A 13,076-nucleotide genomic window follows, 5' to 3' on the forward strand; every position below is an offset into this window, starting at 1 on the left:
GAGTGTGCTATAGGCCTAATGACTCTGATGAGTATAATAAGAAACTGTACAGGGAAATAGAGTGGACCAGTAAATCAGAGAGCCTTATAATGGGGGATTTTAATTTCCCAGATATTGACTGGAATTTGTGGGATGGTCACTCACACACTAGCAAGACTTTTGTGGATTTATTGGATGATTGTTTTCTAAATCAGCATGTTCGAGAGGCAACTAGAGGGAGTAATACTCTTGATTTGATTATCAGTAGTGATTCTTCATTCATTAAGAATCTGCAGATACAGGAACCACTAGGTGGCAGTGATCACAGTGTGCTGAAGTGGGATTTACTCAAGGAGGTAACTACCATCAGGGGTAAAGGGAAGGGTTACTGCTTTCATAAAGGCAACTATGATGGTCTGAGACAGTATTTAAATTCTATAGTGGGACCAACTGATGATGTTACAAACAGCAAATTCAAAATGGGAAGCATTCAAAGAACTTATCTTGGAAGCTACTAGGCTTTACATACCAACTAAGAAATATCATTAAAGGTTCGGGCCTAATTGGATGTCAGATGAGCTAATGAGACATATGGCAGAGAACAAAAATACATGGGATACATATAAATTAACATGTGACACAGAAGCCTATGATAGATATAAGTTGATCTGTAACCAAGTTACAAAGGAGGTTAGGCAGGCGAAGGCAGATTACGAGAAATCTTTGGCAAGGGATGCAAAGAAAAACAGAAAGGTGTTCTTTACTTATGTAAACTCTAGAACGAAGGGGATGAATCAGATTGGTCCACTTGATATCGATGGTTCAACTGTTGATGATCCTGCTCAGGTAGCTAACAAATTAAATCAATATTTGCATCTGCATTCACACAAGAGGAGTTATTCAGGAAGGGGAATGCCATAGATGAAGTAAACACTGGCAGTGAGCTAGGTGACCTTGTAATAATTGAGAGTAAAGTAGAGGAGAAATTGTTGAAGATAAATACAAGAAAGGCACCTGGGGTGGATGGGATCTATCCAGTTATATTAAAGGAGGCAGCAAAGGAAGTAAGCAATCCGTTAGCCATAATTATGAGAACTTCCTTGCACTCAGGGGAGGTACCCACAGACTGGAGATGTGCAAATGTAACGCCAATTCACAAAGGAGGATCAAAGGCTGACACAAGTAATTATAGACCTGTGAGTTTAACTTCTGTTCCAGGAAAATTAATGGAAGCACTGGTTAAAGCACTGCAGGATCATCTTCACAAGAATTCAGTTATAGCTCAGACACAGCATGGTTTTGTTAAGGGAAGGTCTTGCCTGAATACTATGATGTAGTCACAAAAGAATTGGATGCAGGGAATAACTTTGATATTATATATTTGGATCTTAGAAAGGCTTTTGATACTGTTGCACATGGAAGACTGCTCCACAAATTGGAACAGTGTGGCATTGGTGGCAAATTGTTGCTATGGATAAAGGGATGGTTGAGTGGCAGAAGACAGAGAGTGTTAATTAACTGACACTGCTCATTGTGGACTAATGTTATTAGTGGAGTCCCTCAGGGTTCAGTGTTGGGTCCATTGTTGTTTTCTGTATTTATAAATAATATTGATGATGGTATATCAAGCTTAATGTCCAAGTTTGCAGACGATACAAAGGTTAGCAGGGTTGTTAAGGATGCTACTGATGCTATGCTGCTGCAACAGGATCTGGAAAGGTTGAGCAGATGGGCTGAGAGGTGGCAAATGAAGTTTAACATTGACAAATGTAAAGTACTACATATGGGAAACAGCAACCCCAGAGCAACGTATCAACTCTGGTACTACACTCCTGTGGTACTACACTGACAGTGGTAGAGAATGAAAAGGACCTGGGGGTAATTGTGCAGGCAGATATGCAGTTCCCTGAGCAGTGCAGACAGATATGCAGTTCCCTGAGCAGTGCAGACGGGCTGCAAGAATAGCTCATGGTGTCTTATCAATGATATACAGGAATTTTTCTAGCAGGGATAGGGAGGTGATTATTCCCTTGTATAAGGCAATGGTCAGGCCTCACCTTGAGTACTGTATACAGGTCTGGAGGCTTCATTTCAAGAAGGATGTAGAGCTGCTGGAACGAGTACAGAGAAGGGCAACAAGGTTAGTGAATGTAATGAAGGGTTGCTCTTATGAAGAAAGGCTTAAGTTTTGCAAATTAGTGTCTGGAGACTAGGCACCGGCGAGGTGATCTGATAGAGGTGTACAAAGCCTTGAATGGTTTGAGCATGCTCAATGCTGATGGGATACTGCCTCTTGCTCAGAATAATCACCTGAGAGGACAAATTCAAATTGAGGAAAGACAGATGTAGGATAGATGTGCGGAAATTTGCCTTTAGCCAGCGGGTAGTTGGTTGGTGGAACAGACTTCCATCCCTTGTTGTGGAAGTTGATAGCCTAAATAAATTTAAGGCTCAGCTGGACAGGTATTTTGAACGAACGGAGGGGTGACGTGGAAGGGTTTTTTTTTTGGTTTTTTTTGGCTGATGCTGCATAAGCTTGCTTTCTTGCATCATATGCTTCTACTAATACTAATGCTAAAATATAAAATTGAATCAACCGATAACTGAGATTCTGTCAGAAAAATACATGGGACTGCAAGTGGAAATGGACTTCGATGAGATTAGAACTGAGACCTCATATATTTGTGAAATTAACTAGGAAGTGTTTGGGAGGTTTGGATCTTTTTGCAGATAAGCTTACTCTATTAGTTTGACAATTCATGGTGTATTCAATAGTAAGAAAATGTGGCAGGATATGCTGTATGAAGTAATGAAATTTTTGGATATGGTGTATACATGGTAAGAATATTCCCAGATCCTTGACATAACGTGGCCTCGACATTGTCCCCCACATACACATTACTCAGACTCCTTCCAGTCACTATCTGACAGAGCAGAGGTAGCAAGATTATACACTAGCTGATCTGGAAGCCCCCTAGAGAGTTACCAATAGGTTTGGTCCAATGTACTAATTAGCAGCCGGCCTGTGAATACTGTTTTAGAACTGTACCCTCAAAATGTAAGGATCATTGGATCTCGCCATGAGTCCATCATAACCTCAAAAGTCATCAGTCATACTGCATGATGGAAGAGATGGGAAAGGGTTGACCGGAACATATATTTTGCAAGATTCAATTTTATTTAATTGATATACTCCATATACCATGTTTTAATTTCCACTGGTAGGCAATTTGGTATTTATGTTTCAGCAACTATTAGAGATATTATAAACTAAAAAGATATTTGATATCTGTATGAAACTACTTCAATAATTATAAAAAAGTAACACAACTAACTTTATTTGACTAAATCTTAGGACAGACATGAAATACAGATAAAAATTAACAAGGGTGGAAATTTTGGTATTCTCCGAGTGATTTTCATTCCATTTCATTCTGATAGAATTCATTCGGTCCAATGTAAACAATACACAGTTGGTATTGTTTACCAACTGTGTATTGTTTACCAATGGTGTAACAGATGTAAAAATTTTCTTACCTCCTGGTCAGTTGAATCAGATTTCCAGTAATGTGAATCATCCTGACAAGTATCTATCCATCTGGGTGACAGCAGTTCAACCTCCGGTGTGCCAAAACTTTCTTTTTGTCTTAACTCCTCTCTACCAACTCCTATACTCTCTAGGGTACCTGAATGATCACTGGTGGAAGGTGATACATCTAAAAAGATCTGCCTCCTTTTTCCTGTAGGACAGCTGGACAACAAATTAGATTCCAGAGGAAGAGAAGTGGGTGGACGAATGTTTACAGGAGACACAGGAGATTGCTCTTGAATAGTACTAACACATTCAGTATCACTTTCCAATACTTGAGCACTATTTGTTCCAGTACTGTTAATGATAAGTGTATTATCAAAATTTTGCTCTGATGGCACAAAATTAAAACTACTAGCCTGATATTCATTCTGCAAGTGATCCTGATTAGTGATCCCTAGTGCAGCCTCACCTCTGAAGTTATCATTATCCCATAGGAATGGAGAATCCTTCAATTGGCATTCTGATGACATATTACTTTGAACAATTGTTTGAGGTGCTTGAAAATCTGCTTTAGCCATTTGAGCTAAAGATTCAGTATTTGATCTGACTTTCGAAGATAACATATCGGTATTTATTGAAGAAGATGTAAATGTTGATACTGATAAATTACCACCTGTTATATTCTGCTTTACAGAATTAGTCACCTCTTTCTCAATCTGTATATGTTCGGCTGAATCATGTTTAATCCTATTATATGAAGAATACTTGTTTTCTTCTGTGTCTGAAAGAATACCTAAATCAGTTATATTTTCAGATATTTCTTTCTGTGGTTTATATAAAGATTTATCATATGATTCTCCACTGGCATGAGGATATGAAGGAAATCGTTGCATTCCACCATTTTTCATTAATGAAGAAGTTTCTAATTTAGAATCAAGTATAACACTGGAGGGTAAATGATCAGCTTTACTTTGAAAATAAGTTCCTTTGTTTTCTTTGTCTTGTTTTAAGGTAAGCATCATATCTTTTGAAGTTTCCAAGACAGAAGTTATTTTATCAACAGATGGTTCTTTAGAAATTACAGAACTAGACGTTGTGGAAACTAAAATTTCTTGCTTGATTTCTGAATACGACGAAGACATTTGTTTCCTCTCTTTTGCAATCTTATTGCTGGCTTCAAAAACAACTAGGAAGAAGGGGAAAAAAAAAGAAATATTATTCAAATCATAAATATTAAGTATTAAAAAAAAAATTATCTTGTAAATGTATATCACAACATAAAAAATTTAACCTTAACCCTCACAAGTAGGCATGTCAAAAAAAAAAAAAAAAAAAGTCACAAGTAGGCCTGTTACTGGACACCAATCATATTTAGTCATGTTTATTTGGAATAAAGAACTAAACTAGTTTAAAATTAAACTTTAATAAAATTTATTAAACTATGAAATTTTCTTATCAAAATAAAAACAAACTACAGTCTAACTTGGTTATAATGAGCATCAAGGGACTGACAATTTCCTCGTTATAACTGTTACTATATCAGTGATGAGTTAAATCTACCTCCTATGTTTTTTTTTAATTCTCAATAACTTTATAAAAAGCTAGATTCAAAAAACAAAAGAAATATTAGAGAGAGAGAGAGAGAGAGAGAGAGAGAGAGAGAGAGAGAGAGAGAGAGAGAGAGAGAGAGAGAGAAATAATATTAATATATTATTTGTATTAATATGCTTGTATTCTGTTTTTAAATCTATCCAGCCAACCGCTGTTACATACAAAATCATCACGTCCAAATTGTTTAGCAAATTTTTCTGCTTGGGCCTTCAAGATCAGACAGTCTATTGAAAATCCAGCAATTCTTTGTGCAGGAGAACCATTGAAGCACTTCATTGAACCTCACACTTTCTAAAAAAAAAAATTTTTTTTTTTTTTTTTTCGGTTATGTTCTATTTCATTGCAGATATGTAAACCTTTATTCTTCCTCAATATCATTACTGTTGAAGAGGACAAAAACTTTTTACACAATTCAACATTTTTTATGCCATGTTCGAAATCATGAATAATTTCGACTTTTTCGCAAATCGAGAGAGACTTTGTTTTGTTAGTAGACATGTTTCCAAAGGAAGGGTTCATTTCTAACTGATTTTATTTAAAATGACAGTAAAGTGATCTGCATAAAAAGTTGTTAGAAGTCCCAAAATGCATACAAAGTTCTTAGAAGTCCCATTGATAAAATTCTTAGAAGTCCCAAAATCAATTTATGATTCAGTGAATACAAGACAATCTTTAAATAGGGTAATGTGACAAGCAGAATGCCAATGCGCAATTGTATAGCCACCATCCCTGAAAGGACAAGGTCATAAACTGGCCGCTAATCCAATGCAATGCGGGTGGTCATAAAAGCTAAGTCGCCCTTTTCATTTTTGTCTATTCCAAGAATTTGGTTTTTTCAACTACCCGAACAATTGAGAATGTTTGCATAATTACCAAAATTGGTATGGTATATCCGTGTAGTACACTCATTATAAGAGTGAGCGATTTTATGGGAATTCACGTAAAATAAAATCATTATGGCTTCTTGCTCGTTACAGCCGTGATCTTGTTATTTCCGTGCTTGTTATAACCAAGTTCAACTGTAATTGCTTTAACTTTATTTATTAAGAATAAAGTATATATGTGAACAAATTTTACATATTTTTATGATCAGAGAAATACATATTGTTTTTTATATCACTTTCAGAGTTATCTTTGTTTCTACATCAAAGGTCTCTTACAGTGTTTGGCAAGTCTAATTTGGAAAGATCTAGGTTTGAACTCTTAAAAACAATGGGTGAGGTAGAGAACCCCAAAGTTCTAAACCCAACTGCAAATGGATTGGAAGGCCTTTTGGGATTCCTCTGGTCAGGACCCTTCCAACTGCAAGTAATCTTGAACACAACATCTGCAAAACAGTCAAGCTAGCCTGTAAACACATTGTTCAATAAAAATAATAAACAATGAAGGTCACGTATATGAACAACTCGATGACTAAAGTAATTACCAAGAAGCTCCTAAAAAACAAATTCTCAACCCTACAAAAACTTTAATAACTTCTTTTCTCATTTCCTGCAGCCAGAGTGCAATTTTCAAACAGCTTGCATTGAACATCCTCATTTGTGCAAGTTTCCTGTGATGCACTGGGAAAACAAAATTCACAGTAGGAGTGTGTTATAGGCTTAATGACTGTAATCAGGCAATATTCCTGATCTGATTATCAGCAGTGATTCTACACCAACCAGCGATACAGGGAAATAGAGTGGACCAGCAAATCAGAATGTCCCACATAATGGGGAATTTTAACATTCCAGAGGTAGACTGGAATTTGTGGCCTGGTCACTCACACACTAGCAAGACTTTTGCAGATTTCTTGGATGACTGTTTTCTACAGCAGCATGTTAGAGAAGCAACAAGAGGAAGCAATATTCTTGATCTGATTATCAGCAGTGATTCTACATGCGTTAAGAATCTTCAGGTAAAAGATCCACTGGGTGGTGGCAATCACAGTGTACTAATGTGGAATTTAATTAAAGACATAACTACTGTCAAGGGTAAAGGCTTTTGCTTTCGTAAGGGCGACTACAGAGGTCTCCCAGTTTTTAAATTGTATGCAGTGGGATCAACTGATGATGTTACCAACAGCAAATTCTACATGGGAAGCATTCAGATAAATAATTATAGAAGCTACTAAGCTTTTCATATTAACAAAGAAATACTGTTCAAGGCTTAGACCTAAACAGATGTCAGATGAACTATTGAGACATGTGGCAGAGAAGAAAAGTGCATGAGATGCATATAAATTATCGAGTGATACAGAAGCCTCTGGTAGATATAAATTAGTCTGTAATCAAGTCACAAAGGAGGTTAGACAAACTAAAGAAGATTATGAGAAGCCTCTGGCAAAGAATGCAGAGAAAGGTACCAAAGACTTCTATGCTTATATTAACAGTAGAAAGATAACCCTGCACAAGTTGCTGACAAATTGAATAGGTATTTTGCATCTACAGTCTCACATGAGGAATTCTTTAGGGGAGGGGATGCCAGTTTATCAAACCCCATCAGGAACTAAATGACTTTGTGATAAATGAAAGGAAAGTGGAAGAGAAAGTTGAATCTGAAAATAAAAAAGGCACCTGGAGTGTATGGGATCTACTCAATAATTTTAAGGGTAGCAGCAAAGGAGGTAAGCAAATCCTTTGATTCAGGAGAGGTCCCTATGGACTGACGTTGTGCGAATGTACCCAAAATTCATAAAGGGGGGGGCTCAAAAGGTGACATAAGTAATTACAGACCTGTTCTATAGAAAATACTGAAGTCACCAATTAAAGAAGTAATGCAGGACCATCTGAACAAGAATGCAATTATACTGCAATCACAGCATGGATTTATTAAAGGTCAATCTTGTCTAACCAATCTTATATGTTACTATGATGCAGTGAACAAGGCACAGGATGAAAAAAATAATTTTGATATCATATACTTGAATTTCAGGAAGGCATTTGATACTGTTGCACATAAAAGACTTGTATAAACTGGAGCAATGTGGCATTAAGGGCAAGTTACTGCTATGGATAAATGGATGGTTAAGTGGAAGAAGACAGAATCGGTTATCAACAGGCATTGCTCTTCGTGGTTTTCAGTGGAGCCCCTCAGGGTTCAATGCTGAGCCTGTTGTTTAAAGTTTGAAGATAATACAAAGGTTGGCAGGATAGTTAATGACAGTAATCAGGGTAGCTACTGCAACAAGAGCTAAGAAAATTTGGTTGATAGGCTGAGAAATGGCAGTTTAAGTTTAAAATTGACAAATGCAAGATAATTTATATGGGTAGCAATAATCCCAGGGTAACTTATCAACTGTGTCGTACTACACTCAGGGTAATAGAAAAAGAAAAAGACCTGGGGGGGTGAAATTGTGCAGTCAAATATTAAATATTCTGAGCAGTGCAGACATGCTGCCAGAACAGCTCATGGGATTGTGCCAATGCAAAAGGGTGTTCTTACCTAGAAAGGCTTCAGTTCTAAAAATTGTAGCTTCTGGAGACTAGGCGCCTGTGGAGTGATCTGATTGAGATGGTTAAAGCATTGAATGGATTGAGTAAGCTGAATGTGAATGGCATTCTTCATCTTGCTTGAGGAGACAAATTCAAGTTGAGGAATGATGGTTGAAGGATAGATCTATAGAAGTTTGTCTTCAGTGCCAGCAGGTGGTTGATTGTTGGAACAGACTTTCATCTATTGTGGAAGTAGATGGTTTGAATAAATTCAAGAAAGATCTAGACAAATTCTTGGAGGGTATGAAGCATTACAGCATGCAGTGGACTTCAAAATCATCACCAAGCCCAAAACGTTTTCTTTATTGAAGTCCATGATCAAGATGATGCTGATCATGTTTTCGACAAACAGGGTGTGATTCACAATGAATCTGTACCTGAATGGGAGAGAGTCAATTCTGTGTTCTATATACAGGTGCTTCAAATACTATTGAAATGTATTTCTGGGTGAGGCCAAAATTTCAAGAGAAAGGTAGCTGGTTCATGATGCATGACAATACCTCTGCCCATTCCACATTTGTTGGGAAGATATTTCTGACAAGATACGGCATTGTACAGATCAACCATCCACCCCACTCTCCTAATTAGCACGCAGATTTCTTCTTTCCCAAGGTGAAAACTGCCTTCAAAGGAAAGAAATTTCAGGATGTTGAAGACAGAAAGAAAAACTTAAATGCCGAATTGAACTGGACACCTTCGCTGACTCTTCAGCAAAAAAATAACCCCAGGGGCTCACATCTGGTGAGTATGGGCTTGGTACACCCAGGGTCCTGAGCTGGATATCATCATTCTTCTCTTTCTTGGCAATTTCCTTCTACTTATGACTCTCTCTCTCTCTCTCTCTCTCTCTCTTAGGGTAATTCGGGAATTTTTTTTTTTTTTTTTGGCTGGTGCAGCATAAGTCACAGGCTTCCTTGCACCATATAGCTAATAATAAAGTCTTTTAGAATGATATAATAAGTGCATTCACTTATAGCATCAGTTATCCGGAATAATTAATGCCAAACCGCTTCTGGATAGCAAAATTTTCCAGATAATCGAACCTGTAAGGTAAAATTAAATAAATTCTGTTATAATGTATTAAGGTAAAAAAAAGGACTTTAAATAGCTTGAAAAAAATGAATTTATTTAATTTAAAAAAATAATAGCTTATACATAAAAATTCGCACATTTACATATGTATGTATATTCAGATAGGTATTTTACTGCAAATTTTATGTGGAAAAAAATTTAAAGTAATTTTTTACAATAATGTTCAATTGTTTTTTGTTTCATTCATTGTGACTTTTTTTTTTTGCTGCGAAATCAATTTCTTTAATAATATCAATTTGACTATATCGCATTCTTCCTGGTTTTGTGCCCATTTCAGTGCTGTTTCTTTTTGTTGACATTTTATCGTAAAAAAAACGGAGAAAAATAATAAATTGCACTTTTGGGCCAATATCATTCTTATCGAATTTGGAGCGAAACATAATATGAAATGAAGAGAACAAAATATGTCATTAAAAATTAGGTTCACGGAAGCGAATGGCTAAACTCATATCACTCATGGTTTTCAAGAAAACCCATTAGACTTAATCCAATGTTTCACCAGATATACAACGTAAAAAAAAAAACGGACAGAAATACTCTCATAGAATAATAAACATTTGTCTCATACTACCATTAATAAAAAAAAAAAAAAAAAAAGAAGAAAAATCAGCCTTTCAAATTATTCAGGATAACTGATGTTCCAGAAAACTGACTTCTGGATAACCGACGTTCTACTGTAAAACCATTTTTGAGCTCCTTCACTTTATGTTCCTTTTATTGCACTCAATCCAGGAACTTTATTGCAGCACCATGTATACATACAACTGTGAATATAGAATTTACAATGAAACACAACCTTTGGTAGTTTCTGTTTTTATTATTTTTATTGTTTAGTCTTACGTGTAGTAGAATCAACATTAAACTTATTGAACTACCACTGATTTTTGGCAATCGTCTCACAGGAATTTGTGACCCTATTGGAAAACTTTTGTGTAGTCTCCCAAAGCAGAGTGTTTACCATTGCCAAAGTTGTGATGTTGTGACTTTTAAAATTGAACTGTGAAAACTGTGTACACTGTGAAAATTAAAAACTTCTAAATTTAAGTGATTAACTTGCATGCTAAATTAATTACAATGTACATTATGTATTATTTATCTAAATTAATTAATTATAAAACTACATTAATTATTAATTTATAGCATATTAAAAAATAAAAACAACACAAATTGAAAAAACTGAAGTCATAGAATCCATGAGATAATGTAGAGCAGCGATTCCCAACCAGTGGCTTGTGAATCCCGGGGGTTTGCAAAAGTGTTCAAGTGGTTCATGCTAAAAATTCTGTAATATGTATGCTTAGATTTATATAGGTATATTTTTGTAAACTACAAAATAGCTTAATATTAATTTATGGAGTTCGGTTCAAAATTTTTATTTAGTTGTGGTTTGAGTTAGGCACCCTTACATAGCAAGCCGTGCAACAAAATTTATTTTTTTCATTCTCAATGACCATTGTTATGTATAGGTACTTAATTTTAAATTTTTATTAATATAAAATTATTATATTGTTTTATATTAAATTTATATTAAATTATATGAATATAAAATTATTATATTTTATATTAAATTTATATTAAATTACATGAATATAATAATTTATATTAAATTATTATATCGCTTATAAAAATGTTGTACTGGAAATATTTTATAATAAAAATTCAGGACTATCATATGATTTCAGATAATATATGCTTAGTGGTCCACAATAAAAATATTATGTTGAAAGGGGTTCACGAGTCAAAAAAGATTGGGAACTGCTGATGTAGAGCAATTTACAAATACCAGACTTAAACAGGAATAAAGCTCCAAGGTGTAAATATTTTAAGGTCCTGTTAAAAACTTTCTAAGAAAGTTTTTAGTTTATTTAAAATTGCATTGTTTTTTTTTTAACAGTTATTTTAGAAAAATCAATTTTTATTGATTCTGGTGATTAAATTTTATTAATCCTAACATCTCTGATCTTTTTAATTTCCACTTCTTTGATTTATAAAATAGACATCAGCATTTCCATTCTCAAGTAGTAATAGCAGCAAATGACTAAGAAAGCAAGCTTATATAGCATCAGCCAAAAAAAAAAAAAGCACTACATGTGCCTCACCAATCACCAACGAACAATTTCACATACATTACAGTGTTTGCCATCAGTCGGCAATATAATGCAAAACTCCTGAGTAATAATTATATATACAGTTAAAGCTTACCTATAAATGCATATATATGTTAAACTATCTACTTACATGAAGTGGATATAACATTTCCAATACTTTTATTAGTTTCTTTGGGTTGATAACTTTTGGCATTTGGAAAGAGTTGAGCTTCTTCAGTTACTAGGGCATCATCCTTAATAATATCATCTTCCCTGGAACATTCCAAAGATTTTTGTAATGACCTATTAGAAATTCTGCTACATTCTCTAGACTGTACAGCAACCTCTCCTGCTTTCACCATGCAGTTTACAGTATCCTTTGAACTACCCTGAAAAGGATTTGGGGAAGACTGTCCTTCTACGTTTAATGGCATATTTAAAGTGGGCATACACAAATCGGTTTGTTCACTGGAAGAATTAGATACAGTCCCTGAGTTTGCTTTCAGAGAGACACCAAAAGAATCTTGATGTTTGCAATTATTTTTATTTCGTATCCTCATAACTGCTGTGAGTGAACCATTATTCCTTTCATTTTTGTCTTCAGCATGTTTCTGATATATTTCTTTCTCTCCTTGATCCTTCACTTCTAAAATATATTTTGGAAAAGATGGGGATGGTGGTTCTAATGTCACTACTTGAGAATCAAGTGGCGATTTTAAATTCTTATTGACTTGATTCCTTAAGATGTTCTGTGAATTATTACTATTTTCATTATTATGTCTATTTGAATCATATTCTGGAACAGTTTTAGAGTGATTACACATATGATCCCCTGCTGCAATTTCTGAAACACTAGTTGGTGACAGTGGTGACTGCAAAGAACTACTCCCAGAAGATGAAGAACTAACCAATGTATGACCTTGATTACGTTTTGGGCATGAAGAAGCAACTTGATCTACAGTTTTTTTACCTTGTTCTTCCAGACGCTCAAACATTGCCTTAGCATTGTTGAACCTTGCAAGATGACTACCAGTCCTAGTTAGGGAAGAAGTTGCATGAATCTGAAGAGAGTCACTTAATAAGTTTCTATCAGTATTCTTTTGCTCTCTGTTTACTTCTCCCTTGAATTCTTTTCGGCGATGTCTTTTAACAGACTCTTTATTGCTGTTGGCAGGTTTAGGAAGTATACTACCACCCCCATCTCCTTTTTGTGTATTCATGGACTGAAACATGTTTGCTATTGTGCTCACCTTAGTACCCATTCTTCTAACAGGTTCTGACGATGAAGAATCAGACATTTTT

General features: G+C 35.2%; 1 protein-coding gene across 1 annotated transcript in view; it reads right to left on the reverse strand.

The window, feature by feature from the left end:
- LOC150075742 (uncharacterized) overlaps positions 1–13,076 on the reverse strand; it is a 292,105-nt gene that overhangs the window by 278,889 nt on the left and 140 nt on the right. Inside the window, exons 2-3 of the mRNA XM_090387865.1 lie at positions 11,926–13,050; positions 3,517–4,697 (exon numbers count right to left, since the gene is read on the reverse strand). Of these exons, the coding sequence (XP_090243991.1) occupies positions 3,517–4,697; positions 11,926–13,050 (2,306 nt within the window). The remainder of the gene's footprint in view (positions 1–3,516; positions 4,698–11,925; positions 13,051–13,076) is intronic.

Source organism: Mastigoproctus giganteus, chromosome 13, assembly GCF_048544385.1.
Source record: "Mastigoproctus giganteus isolate SK-2022 chromosome 13, ASM4854438v1, whole genome shotgun sequence".
Taxonomy (NCBI): domain Eukaryota; kingdom Metazoa; phylum Arthropoda; class Arachnida; order Uropygi; family Thelyphonidae; genus Mastigoproctus; species Mastigoproctus giganteus.